This window comes from Alligator sinensis, unplaced genomic scaffold, assembly GCF_000455745.1.
Source record: "Alligator sinensis unplaced genomic scaffold, ASM45574v1 scaffold955_1, whole genome shotgun sequence".
NCBI classification, from domain to species: Eukaryota; Metazoa; Chordata; order Crocodylia; family Alligatoridae; genus Alligator; species Alligator sinensis.
The window spans coordinates 86,557-106,925 of NW_005842791.1; the positions used below are offsets into that span (position 1 = coordinate 86,557).

The following is a 20,369-nucleotide window of genomic DNA, read 5'->3' on the forward strand; positions in this document are numbered from 1 at the left end:
TTTAATGATTTTTATGTTGGGGTAGAGGGGAGATTTATACATTTTAGAAGTAAGTAGGACTATGTTTTGTAAGCCTTGAGGTGAATGGGGGTTAGGAAGCACAGTTAGAATGGGCAGAGGATTTGCCCTCCTAGGTAAGAGGCAGGGAAGTGAAGTGGGTGGGGTTGGGTAGTATTTTAAAAGACTGTGATGCTGATTGGAAAGTCTGCTCCTTTCAGAGCTTGTGGGTTGTTTGCCTGTTGTTGTAAGCTGCTATAAGCCTTTGTGGAAAGATCTGTCTACAACCCTCCTTGTGAAGCAGGCCCCATTGGACAACAAAGAGAGTCCAGAAGGAAGAGAACAAGTGAACAGGGATATGGTTCAGTCTCCTGGTTTGGAGACATGCCATGGTTGTAGCCTTTGTTCCTACTCTTCATCCATTGTATGCAATGAATGCAAGGTGCAGTGGATGCATTTCAAGAGGAGAGCTAGAGGGAGACTGGATAATGCCTAACTTGTGGCTGGTCCTCAGGGAACTTCTGCTGAAATGTAGGTTCAAAATCTCTCAAGGAGAGGAGGCCCTAGAACCCATTCCCTAAAGCAGTGGTTCTACACTCTTAAACTCCAGACTCCCCTTAGAAAATGTCAGCTCTTACTTTGCTCTTGGTTTTTGACTACAGAAAAATAATAGAGCAATTCTTCTGTTGCAAAGACCTCAGAAATACCACAACAGGGTAGAATTGTTTTAACACTATGGATTCCTATTTGAAAACTCTTGGTTTATTTTGTGACTCATGTTTTCACCCCCACCACTGCTTACATTGCATGGCACCCCCAAAAGGATCTCAAGGTATTCCTGTGTCAACTGGTTGAGAATCCCAGCCCTGGACTCTTGGGGTGCTTGTACACGCCACATGTTTTGCCCTTTCTTGTGTTGCAATGGAGTGACTGTTTGTATGAGTGAGGTTTCTGGATGCTTTAAAAGTCTTCTGGTGCATAAAGGTACAACTCCTAGGACATAGTTTAGTTTGGCTTGCCGTGAATTAAGGCATCATATCCATGGATTCATAATGTGCAAACACAAAGGCATTCAAAGACATGTAATGAGCCTCTTTGTCTACCACATGGTGCCACAGCAATCTGCTGCGGTGTGGTAGAAGTGAGTGGTGCCTTGTGCGAGAGGCGGGGTGGGGGGAGACGGGGAGTATGGGTGCTGAGTGGTGTGTGCAGGACAAGTCCACCAGGACACACCTGAACTCCGATGGAAATGTTGACCTTTGCTCCCCCGCATAAGACAGGTAAAGTTTCACCTTCCCCTGAGAGGTCTCTTCATTGGTGGAGGAAAGGATAGAAATCCTCTGTCCTACTGGGATCTGTGTATATCAATGCTTGTGCCTGCCACCACTGGCGAGAGGCCAGTTTTGCTCTCTGTACATATCTGTATATAGTGTTATGTTGAACGGTTGTTGATTAGTTCATGTTGTTATGATTGTTGATACCTTGGATTTATCATATAGATTTGCTTATTAACCTTTACTTTGGTTTGCCTTCATTAATAGTAGTGGGCTACACCACAGGCCAATACTCTGAGGGATTAACCCTTTCAGGTGTAAGCAAACTATAGACCCCTGGCACTGCAGAGGCCTAACAAACCTCTGCCCATGTAATTACCATAGCCCTTGTCCCAGGCCAGTCTTCAAGACAGCCAACCACATCATCTGTGAATGCCCTTATGGCCCTCCTTTGGCTGCCCACTGTCTTATTGACATTAACCATTCTACCTGTTGCTGGCTTTCTGGCCCTCATGCTTCCAAGATGAGTGTGGCGACACTCGCTTCATCATCATTATCATTTCCATCATCATCAATGCTCCTGGCTACCCATCTTGTAAAAGGTCCAATATGTAACTGGATCTATTAGGTTTGCTTGCAGTTAATTTTAGTGAGATTCAGGGAATGGGAGGACTTTATCAGACTTCTTTTCTACGTAGACTCTAGAAACTATTTCAAAATCCTCTTCCTTATGTAAGGAACCGACAGGGCAGTACACTCCCTAGGGTTTTACAGTGCTGCACAGTCTCAGGAGACAGAAATCCACCTTCATAGGCAGAGCCCTAGCCATGAGGCAAAAGGAGGACATGACTTCCAAATGCATGTTTGAAGAGATGGCAGCCCATAGGTGCTGTGCTTTGTCCTGAACCAGTCACCATCAGATTGAGCCTCTCTGGGGACATAAGTGCAGACAAATTATCTTCTCAGCTCCACTCTGAATCACCCTGTTGCTTAGTAAGTAGATGCCTGGAGTGAATCTGAGCATGTTCAGAAGCGTAAGCTTAAGCACCAAGCAATTTTTGTGATATGTACTATAAGCACCAAATTAATTCAGGTGACCCCGTAAAAGATGGCATTATGGTTAACTGGTAGGAACAGCATGCAGGACACTGGGATTAATTTCCTGCTTGTGCCACAGGCAGAAATGACTTCTGGGTGTTACACTTTATATCTGGCCAGCTCTGTAAAATACCAATAGTGTTACTGCCTTTCTTCTTGGAGGGACCTATTTGATTACCAATTCATCCTTGTCTTGAGGATAGCCTGAGGTCATTTCCTCAGTGGATTTGAAAATCACAGGCTAAATAGGAAAAAACCCACATATTCATCCCTCATGATCATGTTAACTGTTTGTGTCTTGAAAACAGCTTCAAGAGATCAAATTGACCATGTTTATTGATTGGAAATACAAGACCACAATCAATTAATGAGTTATAAAAAAGACACATTATCAACCCAGTCTGGGGACAGCAACAAGGTGAAGCAATAGAACAAGTAAAATATGAAGATTCACACACCTTTATTTCTACCTGACTTGTTTCCCATGCTTGGTTCCTCTTTATTATCTGAAAGTTCATGCATTCATTCACTTTTTTTGTCTAGCATCAGATATCAGAAGCAGACTGTAAAATCACCCATATGGTTTCCTTTTCTCTTTTTTCTTCTTCCCCTTTTGGTTATCTAAAGAAAAAATCCTGTAACAAATTGCAAAATCAACTACAGCATGAGGTCAATATCCTGTAGCATACAGACATTTGGCATAAATACAACAAAAGCCATATATTTGTGCAGCTGCGTGAGAAGAAATAGGTTGTTCACTTCTATGCAGAAACTTTCTGCAGACACAAATGGTGAGATAGAGATACAGATAAAAATGATGATATAGAAAGACATGAAAGCCACTTACAAATCTAGCTCCCATTGACAATCAATATGACCTAAACAAAATACCTAGCTCCTGATTAGAATTTGCTGACTTACTTGCCCCTACATATGCACCTGGGTGATCCTGTCCCCCACCTCAGGACCTCCACAGATGAAGGGATGCCTACCAAGTATGTGCATTAGAGAAACACAAGAAGAGCCTATCTACATGGAATCCAAATGGTGAATTATTAACAAAATGTACAGTTCCATTTCTATGGAAATGCCACTTCAGTTCATTAAAGTGAAATAGGATTTAACCCGAAAGCATTAGCAGGGTCATGATTTTGCACTGGCCTCCACTAGTAGTCCTCACAACTACAAACTGGGTAATCAATAGGAAACTCAAATCTTAGATTTTCTTTCTTTTCTTACATAGTAAATTATGTGACTTGTATGATCTCTCACAGTTGATAAAGCAATGGATTGATGCTGTCCGTTATGGCATATGAATCTTGCATCAATAACTACCACAGCTAGAAATAACAACACCATGAATGTGGTGATGAGGCATAAAAACATGGGAGACAAACAGGAAAGAGAGAAGGTAGAAATACTAAAAAATATAGTGTGGGGGGTTAAAAAAAATGTTTGAGTGCTATGGTGCAAGTTAAACAAGGACCATGTGAATTCTGTCTTGTTTGAAGTCTTGAAATCAAGATCAATATACTTGGCGGGATGCAGGAACTAGAGACATTACTACATGTTTCTGGTCAGACCGCAAGATCCAGTGGTCTCTTTTGACCTCGTGAGCTATAAAGCTACTAATCTAGGTGTGTTAAGATAATGCCTGTCCTGTCAATCATTCCTTCCTCACAAAAAGCCTGATAAAGCAAGCTATGAAGTCAATCACTGTCTATATACACTGTGAACCTCCTCAGATTTCAATGATGCAGGGAGAAAATGCCCTGCTACAGAGATCCCGCAGAGCCTTTTTGACTTGCTGATTCCTCAGTGTATAGATGTAAGGGTTAAAGAGCTGGGTCACCACCGAGTAAAGAAAGGACACAGTCTTATCAAAATCCTGCCCACCTCTCTGAGATGGCCGGATGTACCTGAAAATTGCACTGCTGTACAGTATTGTAACCACCAAGAGGTGAGCAGAACAGGTAGAAAAGGCCTTCTTCCTTCCCGTGGCAGACGGGATGCGTAGGATGGTGGAGATGATACAGCCATAGGAAATGATGGTCACGGTCAGAGTACCGGGTATGATAAAGATCAGTGCAATCAAGAGTAGTATTTCAATGAACTGTGTATCTGTACAGGAGAATGCAAGCAAGGGGGCTGTATCACAGTAGAAGTGGTTCATGACATTGGGCCCACAGAATGGCAACTGGGTAATCATTACAATGGGAGGAACCATCAAAACAAAACCAGCCACCCAACAGCTGAGCACCAGCTGGATGCAAAATCTCCCATTCATGATGGTGGGGTAATGCAAAGGGTGGCAGATGGCCATGTAGCGGTCAAAGGACATCATCGCCACATGGAAAAACACACAGGTTCCCAAGTAGAAAAACAACAATAACTGGATGAAGCATGCAGGAAGTGAAATGGCTTTCTTATCCATCAGGAGGCTGTAGAGGGTCCTGGGAATGAAGGAGGAAGTGGAGGAGATCTCCAGAAAGGAAAAATTCCGGAGGAAGAAATACATGGGGGTCTGGAGACGATGGTCAACCAGCGTGATGGTGATGACAGTGAGGTTTCCCAGCAGGATCAAAAGGAAGATGAAAAGGAGAACCCCAAACAGGATGATTTGCAAATGCCGGTTGTTGGTCAAGCCCAACAAAATGAACTCCACCACTGACGTATGGTTCATCACTTCTGGATCAGCTTAAAGAGAAAAAGAAAAGGAAAGGAAAGTTAGAATTAATATCAGGTTTCCTGTTAGATTATGAGAATAAATACAGAAAACATCCCCAAGCACCTTTGGGTGCTCAGCACTCCAGAAGCTTTCAGAAATAAATAGTCCAGAAGAATTAAAACCAAACACAACTCATGGCTTGAAAGACAGATACTTCAGTGAAAAACATTGATGTATGGTACTGCAGAAAAAAAGAATGGAGGAAAGACAGAAGGGAGACTGATTTTGCTCACAGTTTTACCTTCATTTTAATCATCTCTTCAAATTAATTGGAACAGTTTGCAAGATTTGATCAGCTGCATTAACTCATGGCCCCCTGACTGAAAACTAAGGGTTGGTATTTTCTGATGGGTGCCTTCGGTCTATCCAAGGGCACCTTGCATCTAAAAAGATGGAGAACCACTGCTTTAATTCTTGGGCACTTTCAAATATCTTTTTAGGCCAAGTAGAACCAACCAGCTAACTGTGAAGAGAGATAAGTCTGCTTTTACCATCACCTTTTCAATCTGTGCAAATGAACGTGAATCGAAAGGACAGGAGAACTTTGGAATATCAGTTCTTTTTTCCACATTGCACCAGATTTCAGAATTATGCTCTTTTCCTCTATAATTCCCATAACACTTAATACCAAGGGGTAAATCTTGCAGCTACATGACTGCAGTTGTGCCATGGAAAAACTTGAAGGGTTTGAACAAACATAAGTTTTAGCACGTTTAAAAGGGGAAGCAGAGCTGCTGCTTGGGAATACCTGGCAGCTGTTACTGTCTCTCTGTTATTCTGAGTGATCCTGCAGTGACCCATGAAAGCTAACTCTCCCAGTTTTGATCGTGAATGAAGGGGAGAGATAATGGAGTGGTGTTGCCACATTTGTATTGCCACAATATTATGCAGACACAGCAGTTGCTTCTTAACAGCTTGTACAGATATCCTCCAATTCAATTTTCACACCTCTCAATACAAAAAGTGAAATAGGATTGATCATTGGCAATTTTGTCTATTTGTTTCTCCAAATTCAATGCATTACAAGGTTAACAGCTATGCTGGCACCATAAGCCCCTTTCATCTCCTGTTTCGCAAAGTCTGCAGTCAAATGCTTCTCTTACTAAGGAGGATTCATAGAAGAACAGCAGCAGAGTTCTTCAACCTTTGCAGAAAGCCAAAATGCATGGATAACAGAGCTTCACAGTTCTCTGACTTCACATCCATTACCTACTCACTTTTATCTTCTGACCCCACATCCCTCAGTTCCCTCAAACTAATTTCCTGACTCTCATTTTGAGATTGAAGACTTTCCTGGGACTGGCACTATGCTGGCCAGGGACTATGTGATCAAGGTCCCTAAGCTGGGCACCTTTCTTTCTCCCCACCTCGCCCCGCCCCAAAAAACAAAGTAATAGTGCAGCACCTAAAAGTCCTGCAAATTGTTAACACTTTAAATTGTCAACTCATAAAACCTCTCCTAATATTCAGTCGGATGTTGTGGTGGTCAAAACTTGTCAAACATATGGAACACTAACAAAACAATGTAAAACAATAGCCTACAGCTACTAAACAGGCCTTGTCTACCTTAAGTCTGTGGACTGATGTTTTTCTGCAAAACCAGGGGCTGTGGATAATCCTCCTTCCTCAGAAATAACCCCTCCTTTTTAAGTTGTCATGTATAGGAGTTGAGATGTGTGAGATCCATCTTTGCCACTGGGACCAATGCCTTGGGACCAATTAGCTAACAAGCATGGCTGAAGACTCCTTGAAACAAAAAATAAATCTGTTAAGAAACTTTAGGAAAAGGAAGGATGTTGTGAAAATCCGTTGCCTTCCCAGTTCCCTGAACTCTAAACTGGAGTTCATGAAACTGATATCTGCAAAACAGTTTGAAGCAGTAGACTCTTGAGGCTTCAAACTTTTTTCTAGCGAAGGAGCTATGTTCTGCATCCAAAAGAACTGCCTACCTCTGCTTAGTTTCCTTTTCTAGAAAGGGTCCCCTTGCATCTCACCATCATCTGCTGTTCTCCATGACTTGCATTATGGGTATATTTCTAAACTGCTCTATGTCTCCACCACAGTTGTACTGTCAAAGGACGGAAATCTGTGGGGCTAGGAGGAAACAAGCCTTGATAGTACAGCATCCAACAATATTCTCACATGCAAGCTAAGGAAATATGGGCTGGATGAATGGACCGTAAGGTGGAGAGAAAACTAGGTGGAGCATTGATTATAGTCCATCTCTCTAGTTAGTAGACCTGTGGACATAGGGAAGCATATGATTCAGATTCAGCCAATTCGAAGGACAGTGATTCAATTCAGTGGTTCATATCACTGTCCCCATTCAATGAGGCCCAATCAGGATCAAAGATTCAGTGCTGATTTGAAGATTCAGGTTGGCTGGGGAGAGGCAGGCCCAGCTGGGTGGCTACAGGTTCTCCCGTGACTCCTCTGGCTGTGCCCACCTCTTCCCGGTGAGACGAGCTGCAAGAGAACCCCCCATGGCTGCCCTGCCTGGCCCCATCCCCCACCCAGCCCTGCCTCCCAGCACTTTAAACAAAAATGTTCCACACTCACTGGCTGCAGCAGTGGTGATCAGGGCCTCTGAGGGCTTGTGGCAGATCCCTCCATGATGTGGGGAGCTCAGGACCTCTGGGGGAAGTGGGGATTTCCCTCTCTGGTTGGCACCCATACAGCAGTTGCCACATTGCATGGGTGCAGCACAGCTCAGCAGGGTGCCACATGCTGTCTGGGAGTTGGGGTGGCTCCAGCAGTCAGCCAGAGCCTGGCACCGCTCAGCCCCAGCTCCCAAACAGCATGCAGCACTCTGCCAAGCTGTGCTGCACCCACGCTATGGGTTAGCTGTCGCATGGGTGCCAGGTGGGGGGCCATCCCCTCTGCCCCCCACTGCCCTGTGCTGAGTGGGGAAGTGGCTGTGCCATGAGCCCTCAGAGCCCCTGAGCCCCACTGAAGCAGCCAGTGAGTGTGGGGCTTTTTCTTATCTTTTTTTTTTTTTTTTTTTTTAGTGCTGGGAGGCTGGAGCTGAGTGGGGGATGAGGCCAGGCAGGGCAGCCATGTGGGCTTCTCCCATGGTTCCTCCCGCCTGAGGAGAGGTGGATTAATTTGTAAGGTAATATGTAAGGGATCAATGTATCTGTGATCCAGTTTCTGCTAGGACCGGTGGGTGTGGAGGTGTTCTGTCTGCAGCTATACTTTTTGTCTTACTGAATAAGTAGGCCCTTGCTGATGATGTTGGTCCAAGTGTCATATGAATGAAGCTTGTCTCTTTTCCAAATGGACTTTTACTTCTTTTTAGACCTCCTGTACATGCTGTTTCCAGTCTGTCTGCAGGGTTATTAGGGGTGAGAGGTAGTACAGGGTGCATCCAGGGGTGGAAACCATAAATAGCAAAGAATTGACTTTGACCAGTTAAAATGTGTAGGGAGTTGTTATGGGCAAAGTCTGCAAGTGCTAGCAGAGGAGGCCAGGTGTTCTGCTAGAAATTGAGATAGCACCAGAGGTACTGATTTGGAATCTTATTTGTTGTCTCAGATTGACAATTTGTTTGTGGGTGATACGCAGATGAGAGATGGGAATGGACCCCCGGCAGGCACAAGGCCTTGAACCAAAAATCAGGAAACTAAATAGCACCTGCAATTTAAGTTTTTGAAGTCTGAGAAGCAATGAACGTGAATCACATAATGTAGCCAAAATTGGGCAGTGGCTTTGGCCAAGGGTAGAACTTCACATGGGATAAAGCGAGCCAGTTTGGTTAACTGATCCATAACCATCAGGATTCATGGAATACCCATTAGATGTGAGCATCTCTACAATAAAGTCTAGTAAAATAGTGGGTCAAGACCAGATGGGTAACAGGAAGAGGGTGAAGGAGCCCACAAGGGTTCTGTGTGGGTCTTTTAGTATGAACACAAAGACACAGGAACAGATAAAATCTCAAACTGTCTTATGCAGACGTGGCCATCAAAAGTTACAGGCAACCTGTTAGTAGGTCTTCCTCATTCCCAGGTGGCCTGCCAACAGGAAGTCATGACTTACGTGAAGAACTGTCATTCTGGTCAGACCTGAGGGCACATAGATCCTACCCTGAGAGAATATCACCCACTCCTGCACTTGAGCTGCTCAGTTACAGTGACCATAAAACAATTGGATTTGACATCAATGTAGAAGGAGGAACAAGAAAATCTAGCACAGTAGCCTTTGCCTTTAAAAAGGGAGACTACACAAAAAATCAGGAAGCTAGTTGGACAAAAGTTAAAAAGGGCCCCTGAAGAGGTGAGGAACTTTCAGGTATCACGGGAACAGTTTAAGGACCCCATATTGGAGGGTTGCAAATGCATAACATGAGAAGAGAAGAGAAGAGAAGAGAAGAGAAGAGAAGAGAAGAGAAGAGAAGAGAAGAGAAGAGAAGAGAAGGCCAGTATAGTTTGGCTGAGTTGCAGAGGCAATAAGCAGAAAAACAGCTTCTTTCAAAAAACGAAAGTCAAAATCCTAATCAGGAAAATAAGAAAGAGCAGAAACTCTTGCAAGTAAAATGTTAAACTGTAATAAGACAAGTCGCCAAAGCTCTGCCAGGACGTCTCTCAGGCATTATATGATCAGTGTAAAAAGGGCACTGAAGGATGACAGGTCCATTACCAAAGCCTAAAAGCATTCTTTGTATCTGTCTTGACTGTGGAAGACGTTAGGGAAATTCCATCACCATCACTCCTCTCTTTCTAGGGACAAGTCAGTGAAGCTGCCCCAAATGGAGGTTTCAGTAGATGCGGTTGTAGAGGATATTGATAAACTAAACTACAGTAAATCATCAGGGCCTGATGGCATTCACCCTAGTGTCCTGAAGGAGCTGAGATCAGAAATTACTGAACCTTGTCTGCCTGAATTCCTAACTGTAATATGCAATCTATCATAGAGAGGGTGAATGTGTTTCCTTGGCCTCACTCAGAGCTTGTCTGCCTCAATTTGAGATGGAAGAAATGATAAGAGTTATTCCCCAAATTAGGTGAGATACTATTGACCACCCAGATAGTAGTTTAACAAGATATTACATTTATTGAATGCTGGTTACAAAGTCTTAATTGGCCACGCTTAGGGCTTGTTAGCCAGGAAGTGGTTTCTTCACGGCCCTGTTTCCTCTCAGGTCGGTGTTCTTGGGGAACCCTGCCACAGGGCGCAGCCTGTCTGATTTACAAAGAACTCTCCCCCTCCCCACCTCTACCTGAACAAGAACTGATTAGAGGAAGGACTTACAGAAGACAAAGAAGATGCAGTGGGAGACGCACCTAAAGCCCTCCAGAAAAGAGTGACAAGAGTGAAGCAACTCCCCATGCCTCATTTGTATCTGAGATGGAACCAGATGACAACTCATTTAAATGGAAGATGGCACAGGCATGCACCTTCATTAGCATTCAGGATGGAGAACAGAGATTCCAAGGCAAGGACCGCACTGAATTCTGGGATCAGAAAAGCAGGGGAGCATTGCATGATGGGGAATCCTTGCTCCAAATGCTAATCAACCCACATCTACGCACACCCAGCTCAGCATTTATCAGACCAATTCTAGTAATGACTCCTCTATTGGTATCCAAAACACTGAATCTGCCTGTCTGTATTGTGAGCTCCCTCAGAGTAATGCCACCTATAGCCAGCAGTGATCAGTTCCTATTATCCAGCGTATGAGCCATTGTCTACCCCTAAACAAACCTAGTGTTCTCCCTTGAGCCGGTGTTAGTTCCCTACAAAAACCCCTACACAGGCTCTAGTGTCTGTCCTGGGGCTTGGATCCAAAGATGCACTAGTTCCACTCCTTTTCTGCCTGGCATCTCTCCATTGATCGTGCTGAGGACTCTGCCTGTCTGCCAGATCCAACAACACCTGGGAACCTCAACTGGTTCAAGCTTCACTGAGTGGTGAGACCCCAACTCTCTCCCTCTCCCTCTCGCTGGCTCCAGGAACCTGACTTTTATTCTCTTACTCCAGGCACAGCTTTCTAAACCTGACTTTTGCTAATCAAACTCAATCTAGACTTCCCCAAAACCCTAATTGAAACTATGTAATATTGTAACTGTTTAGTTGTCTCTCTCTTGTATGGCTATTATTACTGGTATCATCATAAATTCATATACCTGGCAATAAATAACTTTTATGGTCAAGCTGGTTGCTACACTTTTTCTACGAACCTCACCTACTCTTTCTTCCTCTCGACTTCCCCATTTGTTCTGCAGCAACACTTCTTTTACCGAAGCCAAAGATCCCTGTAATGCCCAAAATCACAGTGAGGTCTGCTCATCAAGGGGGCTACTACTAGGACAGTTAGGGCAAAAAATTGGGATGTGCTGAGTTTGAAACACATAAGGGGATCAGCTTGTACAGGCTGATTAACCCAGTTTGGCTCAGATGGGCCCTAATGAACTGAATGCTGACCCATGAGGGTGTCAACTGGACACCCAGCCTGATTCAGAGGTTTTCTGTTTACCTGTGTGCTTGTGTCTGACTGTATTTTGTTGTTACCTTAACAACCTGATTCCTGGCATATGAGAGTGTCAGCCTGTACATGCTGATCAACCCAGCTGAGTCAGGCATGCCACGTTAATCTGCATGTGTGTATGTATTGGACTGATTTGGTGGCTGGAGGAACCCAGCCCCATTGAAACTGAGTCCCACAAGGTAGCTCCATTGGGAGTGAGGACTTGCAGAAGGGAGAGATACAGCTCCGTATAGAAACATAACTATTCTCCAAGCAATAGAGTTTCTATCTTAATGCTCTGTTACAGTCTCTACAAACAGTCTTAGTACCAGAGGACTGGAGGGTTTCCATGATACTCCTCTGTTTAAAAAAGGCTGTAAAGGGGCTGCAGGGAGCTACAAGTCAGTGAGCCTAACCTATTATTCTGAAAGACTGGTAGAAATAACAGTGGGAAAAAAAAACATGAATTGTTCAGCACTAGGAAGCGCATGACTTGCTGTGCAGGAATCAACAGGGCTTTGTCAAAGGGAAATCACGCCTCATCAGCATACTGGAGTGTTTTGTCAATAAGGAGCTGGATTGGGGCAACCCAAATGATGTAGCATATATGGACTTCCAAAAGGCCTTTGACAAATTCCCCCACTGGAGACTCTTAATGAAGTTAGGTAGTCAGGGGACTACAGACAACATTCACATGTGGATTAAAAAAAGGCTCAGTGATAGAAAGCAAAGAGTCAGTTTTCAGGATGGAAAGTAAACAGTGGAGTCCCCCAGAGATCTGTGTTGAGACCAGTGCTGTCTACCATACTCATAAATGATTCAGAAACGGTGGTGAATAGTCAGGTGGTCAAATTTGTCAAGTATACAAAATTACCCCAAGTGGTAAACCCAAGACAGACTGTGAGGAACTACCAAAGGATCTGACACAATTGTGAAAATGAGGAAATAAATGGAAAATGCAATCCAATATAGATACATGCCAACTGATACACCTGGGCAAAAATAACCCAAACTAAGCCTACGCTATCATGAGCTCTACATTAATGTTACCACACAAGAAAGAGATCAGGGAGTCATTGTGCACAGCTCACTAAAACATCAGCTCAGTGCTCATCAACCATAAGAAAGGCAAACAGGATGTTAGGGATTATTAAGAAGGGAACTGTAAAATGGAACAAAATGGAAAGTATCATTATGCCCCTTTAGAAATCTATGGTTTGCCCACACCTTGAACCCTGTGCCCAGTTCTGCCCACTCCCTCCCCAGGGGAGCTCAGCTTTTCCCCAGGCTCCTTCCCAGCATGGAGGAAAGCGGCCCCTCCCCTGCCCCATGGCCCATGCTCCCTGCTGCAGCTGCTCGCAGCCTGCGTGGGGCTGTCCTGAGCAGGCACATATCATCAGCTTTCAGACTGGATATATGAAAAAACTTCTTCACAGTTCGTGTGACTACACTCTTGAATAGATTCCCAGTGGGGGGGGGGGGGGGGCAAGCACCCGGGGGGGGGGGGTGCGCAAGCACCTACCATGGAGATCTTCAAAAGGAGACTGGGTACACACCTCGCTGAGGTTATTTGACTTCAGCAGTCTTTCCTGCCAAGAACAGGGGGGCTGGACCTGATGATCTCATGAGATCCCTGCCAACCCTAAACTTCTGTGACTCACTCTGCCATCAGTAGCAATAGAAGTAACCACAGTAGTCAAAGTATTAGTAACCACAGGGTAGTTTTCTTATAGCACTTGTATGTATCACCTGGAATTAAGAATGATTCATTTAAAGGAGAAATTAGAACCTTATCATGAGTGAATTTATCATATGTAAAGACCTGTTCACTTGCTAAGACCTGTTGTCTTAGTTTTTTCTTTCCTGTTATAACTTTATTGCTTATTCTTTATCACAGAAGCTACTCAGTCAACTGCACCACAAAATTCTAAAATTTCCTGACGATAAAAGAAACCAGCACAAGCATTTTTTTTTATCAGAAGAAGGGCTGTGATTAAATTGTCTGGTCTGAATGAGATAGAAAAACCACCAAACCACAAATCCTGAAAGAGAATATATGCAGCCTTTGCCTGTCTTAATTTTGCATTGATTTAGACCCCCTGATAAGGTAGTAAAACCTTTTACAAATAGCATTTAGCCAGTAATTACATAAATATAAAACTAATACGGAAACCTTTTTAAACAGTACACTTGGAAGGCTGAAGGAGTCAACTGCCAGGGTCCAAAGGTCACCTAAACCTTTCCTTCCAAGGGGTTTTAAGCATGACTTTTCCTTATACTGCTTCAACTGAATGCTAGCTGAGGTTGTGCTTCACTTTCCAATGAAATGGTATTATCTTGGGTTAGGCAGGTGTGGTGCAACCTTTAATCTGGGCTACTCAGAAAGGTACAGAAAGGTAATGTTCTTGTCCTAATTATTTGATATCCAGAGAAACGGTATGGTGAATTGGGAAAAAGGAATGCCAGAAATATAAGAGATAAATGCAACATTTCTGTATACAAGAAAGAGAGCCATTTAGGGAGAAATATTCCAAAGAAACTTGTGAATCCTTCACCTGAGACAAGGTCCAAACACTGCAGTCTGGCAAATGTCCTTCAAGGGGATCTTGAGTAGAACTTGGACATGTCCCAGAGAGGCAGAGACTGAGCCAGACTTGGCAACAGGGTGGTAAGTGCACTCTCCTGGGAGAGGGAAACTTTGGATTTTCATCCCTTCACTTCCATTTTTTTCCCCTGTTCTTGCATCTAGTCACTGTTTAATGTGGATGCACAAAGAGTCTTGGGAACAGGGACAGGATCCGAGGGTCTCTGCCCCGCCAGCCAAAGGCCCTAAACATTAGGCTATGGAATGAGATCTTCTGGCCCCATGAGTCTTGCACTCTATTTTGCACAGTGGTCAAGTTTCAACAGAAAGGACTGAGGATGGTCCTGTGCCAGAATAGCTTCTAGCATGGCAGCTGAGCCATTAGTTTGGCAGATGAAAGGTTTAAAACTTGTCAGGCTCTGTAGGGCTGGGATTACAGGTCACCCCTTCCTAGGCCAAACCAGTAACCGCTAGGAAAGAGGAGACTGCTACTTTCACCACCTCTGGAACACAGTTGAACAAAAGCAACTAGGTTGGAGTCCTTTCTAATGTGGTCAATCCACAGTAGCATGGCCAGAGCATGTTTAGCAGATCTGGCCAGTTCAGGGTCAAAGTTTGGCAGCTGGTCCTCCTCACCCATGGATATTAAGTGAATGTTAAGACACCTACTTGCTTGAACTGGAATCCTGAGTAGAGCAATGACTAACCACCTGCACAGACCTGAGCCTCTGTAGCTTATCTGTGGACTTGCAGGGCATCTGCGGTGGAGGCAAGAATTTGAACCTGGTCTTTTGGGTCCTAATACTTAACATAATATATAAAGCACCACTCTTCCTGTACCGTTTGTCTGGAACTATGTATTTCCCTGCCTTCTTCTAGCCTTGCTTTACAATAAATTAGTGACTGAATGTATTGACTTGCCCACAGTGAGCAAAGAAATGCAAGACCCTCCTATTCTTACCCTTAACTTTCTGAAGAAAGTGAGCCAGTGTGTTTTCCCAGAACAAAGTTTGTTTGCTAACTGGTCTCAGGTTGTGAGCTAGTGAAGAAGCACAAGAATCTCAAACATGATAACTAGTAGAAACAGCAAATGAAAAAAGAAAAGAGGGGCTATTTGCTGGAAAGCCTGAATCCATAAGGCTGTTCCTGTGTTCTTTTATGTACTGAGACCTCTATCAACAGATCTACATCAGTGTCCGTGAGGTCAGAAGCTGTGAAGTGTGTGTGTGTGTGTGTGTGTGTGTGTGTGTGTACTTGAATATTCTTCTCTGCATTCCAAAGGTGTATATCATCACAGGTTGCCTGAAGGTTAGGCGTGGTTTCTGGGATGACAGCTTATTGTGAACATCATTAAAGATGTTATGAGTAAAGTTATTTTGGTTTCTAGTTTGTCATTTGCTTCATGCTACCAATTACTTCCCTGTCAGGGTTTAGAAACCCACTGCGGGAGGCAAAAGTAGCCAATGCCCCAGATTTTTTTTTTCCTCAAACCAACATGGGAGACAAAAGTGTAACAGATTGATTGGATTGAATTGGGAGAAAAGTGAGCTATGGATAGCTGTGCACAGCAGCTACCATTATGAAGCTCTACCTTAGATGCCACAGCAAGGGGGGAGTGAGGATGGATTTAAATAACACACCCCCCCCCCAACCAGGTTTTTGTATGGGGTAAAATATATTAATTTTTTTATATCTTAAAAGTCAGATGACTGATGACATTCTTCTAAGAATCTTATTTATAAGAAATATATTGGCAAATTCCATACCTTTTTCATTTGGGACACAAGATAGGATGCGTCCTGGGTACAGAGAAAAATATCTGAGAAAAATCTCAAAACAGCCAGCCCCCACCCACCTAAAGGATTACCTGGGCTGGGCTCTGAAGTGTTAAGGCACCCCATTATCTGACTAAGTAGCTTGATACCTACAAAAACTCACACCTCTCTGAATTACATAATCTGTAATGTGCTAACCTGCCTCATACCTCATGGTTGGGGTCAGGATGGGGATCTGCGCAAATGGGGATTCATGAATACTGAAGACCCTTTTGTGCAGTGATTTCCCAGATACTTTAAAGAGCAGACCAGGGCAAGTGGAAAGAGAGTGGGGAGACGTACATCGGCTAAGAGAATCTGCACTGATCTGTTTCCATTTGTAATGCAGAGAGAAGCAATGTGTCTTGGGTAACAAAATCAGCCTCACTTCTCTGTGTTTGTTAACTTGTAAGTGCTGCTGCAGGGGCAGTGGCCTCCTTATAGCACTGATGCAAAGACTGTGGATGCCAATGGGAGCCTCTCCACTGACTTTGAGTTGCTCTGGCTCAAGCTCAGGAATTCTGTTATCAGTGATGAGAACTGAAAAACCTGACCTGTCCCAACTGAATTTCTGCTCACTGGAGTTGGGAGGCAGGTAACAGTGCCATGCCAGGAACATCTGCCAACCTTGAAACATCTGCAAACCTTGATATCATAATAGCAGTAAGACATAAAGTTGTCAGCCAAGGCACATGTGTACTCTACTTCAGAGCTTTGAATGATAGCAAGATGGTTAGCAGTCTAGATCTTAACATGGAGATTGGCAGGAGGGAATTTCCCATGCTTCTGAGCTTGGGTATATGCCTGCAGCTACCCGGTAGGCTGAAAAGGAGGCATAACCAATAGGGGTGTGCAAAACGGGCCATATTCAATTCAGGTTTGGATTCAGCCCAAATCAGGGACATTGATATAATTCATTGATTAGGATCACTGTCCCCGATTCGATTCGGCTGAATCCAAATCTGAAGATTTGATGCTGATTTGGAGAATATTTTTTCTACATACCTCAAGGTACCAGGCATGGCTCTTGAATGCTGCAGTGGTAGGGTGGATGGAGCATCCCACAAAATGCATGGGAGTTCCCTGCATGCTTGACAGCGAACCCAGAAGTGGACCAATAGTACTTCCCAAGCCGAAGGGTACAGGGGAGTTCTGGTCCACGTCTGGTCTGCTACCAAGCTTGCAGGGCAGCACTTCTGTGGGACACTCCATGCGCTCCAGCACCACGGCATTCACGAGCCACCTGCTATCTAGAGGTATTTAGAAAAACCATTTAAAGCCGCGTCTATGTCCGAATCTCCAAATCTTTCCAAATCTCTCCAAATCGATTCACAGGTTCCAATTCGATTCGGAGAGATTAAAGGGTTTCCTGATCTGATTTGCATTTGGAGATTTGGCCACTGAATCAGCCTGCATCTTCAACAAATTGAATCAAGGACCAAAGTTTCGCACAGCCCTGTTACCTAGTTTTTATTGTAAGCTGCCTTGGGCCTTTTGGGGGTGGAAAGTGAGCATAGAAATCAAACAAATAAATAAATAAATGTTAGAGATGTTTCTCAGGTAGTGAAAGAACTGCATTCAGCTTCCTCCTCCCCTTTAAGTAGTGAAACTTGCCTCTCCCATTTTCTAGAAGTGTATCCTACCCACCAGGTTATAAATGAGTCTGGCAGAGAGCTGGAGGGGGAGTTGGGAGGCACCCTGCATTCGTGCTATTGAGCTTGAGCCACCAGAAAGAAAGGAACACAACTTTTATGGGGCCAGAGACAGGAATGACTTCTGGGTGTTACACTTTATATCTGGCCAGCCCAGTCAAATATGAATCATGTTACTGCTTTTCTTCTTGGAGGGGCCTATTTGACTACAAATTCATCCTTGTCTTGCAGATAGACTGAAGTCACTTCCTCGATGGGCTTGAAAACCACAGGCTAAATAGGAAAAAAACCAAACATATTAAGCCCTCATGATAATGTTAACTGTTTGTGTTTGGAAAATAGCACCAAGAGATCAAGTTGATCATGTTTCTTGATTGGAAATATAAAGACCACAATCAATTAATGAGTTATAAAAAAGACACATTATCAACCCAGTCTGGGGACAGCAACAAGGTGAAGCAATAGAACAAGTAAAATATGAAGATTCACACACCTTTATTTCTGCCTGATTTGTTTCCCATGCCTGGTTCCTCTTTATTATCTGAAAGTTCATGCATTCATTCACTTTTTTTGTCTAGCATCAAATATCAGAAGCAGACTGTAAAACCACCCATATGGTTTCTTGTTCTCTTTTTTCTTCCTGTTTTTTTTCTTCCCCTTTTGGTTATCTAAAGTCAAAATCCTGTAACAAATTGCAAAATCAACCACAGCATGAGGTCAATATTCTGTAGCAATACTGCTATTTGGCATAAATACAACAAAAGCCATATATTTGTGCAGCTGAGTGAAAAGAAATAAGTTGTTCACTTCTATGCAGAAACTTTCTGCAGACACAAATGGTGAGATAGAGATACAGATACAAATGATGATATAGAAAGACATGAAAGCCACTTACAAATCTAGCTCCCATTGACAATCAATATGACCTAAACAAAATACCTAGCTCCTGATTAGAATTTGCTGACTTACTTGCCCCTACATATGCACCTGGGTGATCCTGTCCCCCACCTCAGGACCTCCACAGATGAAGGGATGCCTACCAAGTATGTGCATTAGAGAAACACAAGAAGAGCCTATCTACATGGAATCCAAATGGTGAATTATTAACAAAACGTACCATTTCTATGGAAATGCCACTTCAGTTCATTAAAGTGAAATAGGATTTAACCCGAAAGCATTAGCAGGGTCATGATTTTGCACTGGCCTCCACTAATACTCCTCACCACTACAACCTGGGTAATCAATAGCAAACTTAAAACTTAGATCTTTCTTTCTCTTCTTACATAGTAAATTATGTGACTTGTTTGATCTCTCACAGTTGATAGAGCAATGGATTGATGCTGTCCGTTATGGCATATGAATCTTGCATCAATAACTACCACAGCTAGAAATAACAACACCATGAATGTGGTGATGAGGCATAAAAATGTGGGAGACAAACAGGAAAAAGAGAAGGTAGGAATACTACAAACATTCACATAAAGAAATAAGACACAAAAAATATAGTGTGGGGGGTTAAAAATTTTTTTTGAGTGCTAGGGTATGAGTTAAACAAGGGCCTTGTGAATTCTGTCTTCTTTGAAGTCTCAAAATCAAGATCAATATACTTGGGGGGATGTAGTCACTAGAGACATTACTACATGTTTCTGGTCAGCCCCTAAGATCCAGTGGTCCCTTTTGACTTCATGAGCTATAAAGCTACTAATCTAGGTGTGTTAAGATAATGCCTGTCCTGTCAATCATTCCTTCCTCACAAAAAGCCTGATAAAGCAAGCTATGAAGTCAATCACTGTCTATATACACTGTGAACCTCCTCAGATTTCAATGATGCAGCGAGAAAATGCCCTGCTACAGAGATCCCGCAGAGCCTTTTTGACTTGCTGATTCCTCAGTGTATAGATGTAAGGGTTAAAGAGCTGGGTCACCACCGAGTAAAGAAAGGACACAGTCTTATCAAAATCCTGCCCACCTCTCTGAGATGGCCGGATGTACCTGAAAATTGCACTGCTGTACATTATTGTAACCACCAAGAGGTGAGCAGAACAGGTAGAAAAGGCCTTCTTCCTTCCCGTGGCAGACGGGATGCGTAGGATGGTGGAGATGATACAGCCATAGGAAATGATGGTCACGGTCAGAGTACCGGGTATGATAAAGATCAGTGCAATCAAGAGTAGTATTTCAATGAACTGTGTATCTGTACAGGAGAATGCAAGCAAGGGGGCTGTATCACAGTAGAAGTGGTTCATGACATTGGGCCCACAGAATGGCAACTGGGTAATCATTACAATGGGAGGAACCATCAAAATAAAACCAGCCACCCAACAGCTGAGCACCAGCTGGATGCAAAATCTCCCATTCATGATGGTGGGGTAATGTAAGGGGCGGCAAATAGCCATATAGCGGTCAAAGGACATCATCGCCACATGGAAAAACACACAGGTTCCCAAGTAGAAAAATGACAATAACTGGATGAAGCATGCGGGAAGTGAAATGGCTTTCTTATCCATCAGGAGGCTGTAGAGGGTCCTGGGAATGAAGGAGGAAGTGAAGGAGATCTCCAGAAAGGAAAAATTCCGGAGGAAGAAATACATGGGGGTCTGGAGACGATGGTCAACCAGCGTGATGGTGATGACAGTGAGGTTTCCCAGCAGGATCAAAAGGAAAATGAAAAGGAGAACCCCAAACAGGATGATTTGCAAATGCCGGTTGTTGGTCAAGCCCAACAAAATGAACTCCACCACTGACGTATGGTTCAT

At 43.6% G+C, this 20,369-nt stretch overlaps 2 protein-coding genes across 2 annotated transcripts; both read right to left on the reverse strand.

Annotated features, from left to right (window-relative positions):
* Positions 1-4,110: 4,110 nt before the first annotated feature.
* On the reverse strand, positions 4,111-5,052 carry LOC102383487 (olfactory receptor 6C4-like). The gene has a single exon (XM_006035021.1). The coding sequence runs from the start codon at positions 5,050-5,052 to the stop codon at positions 4,111-4,113; it is 942 nt and encodes a 313-aa protein (XP_006035083.1).
* A 14,375-nt stretch (positions 5,053-19,427) lies between these two features.
* On the reverse strand, positions 19,428-20,369 carry LOC102383739 (olfactory receptor 6C4-like). Its single transcript, XM_006035022.1, has one exon. The coding sequence runs from the start codon at positions 20,367-20,369 to the stop codon at positions 19,428-19,430; it is 942 nt and encodes a 313-aa protein (XP_006035084.1).

What these genes read in the sequence shown, in the direction of transcription:
- LOC102383487 (XM_006035021.1), bottom strand. Translation starts at nt 5,052, where the DNA reads ATGAACCATACGTCAGTGGTGGAGTTCATTTTGTTGGGCTTGACCAAC.
- LOC102383739 (XM_006035022.1), bottom strand. Translation starts at nt 20,369, where the DNA reads ATGAACCATACGTCAGTGGTGGAGTTCATTTTGTTGGGCTTGACCAAC.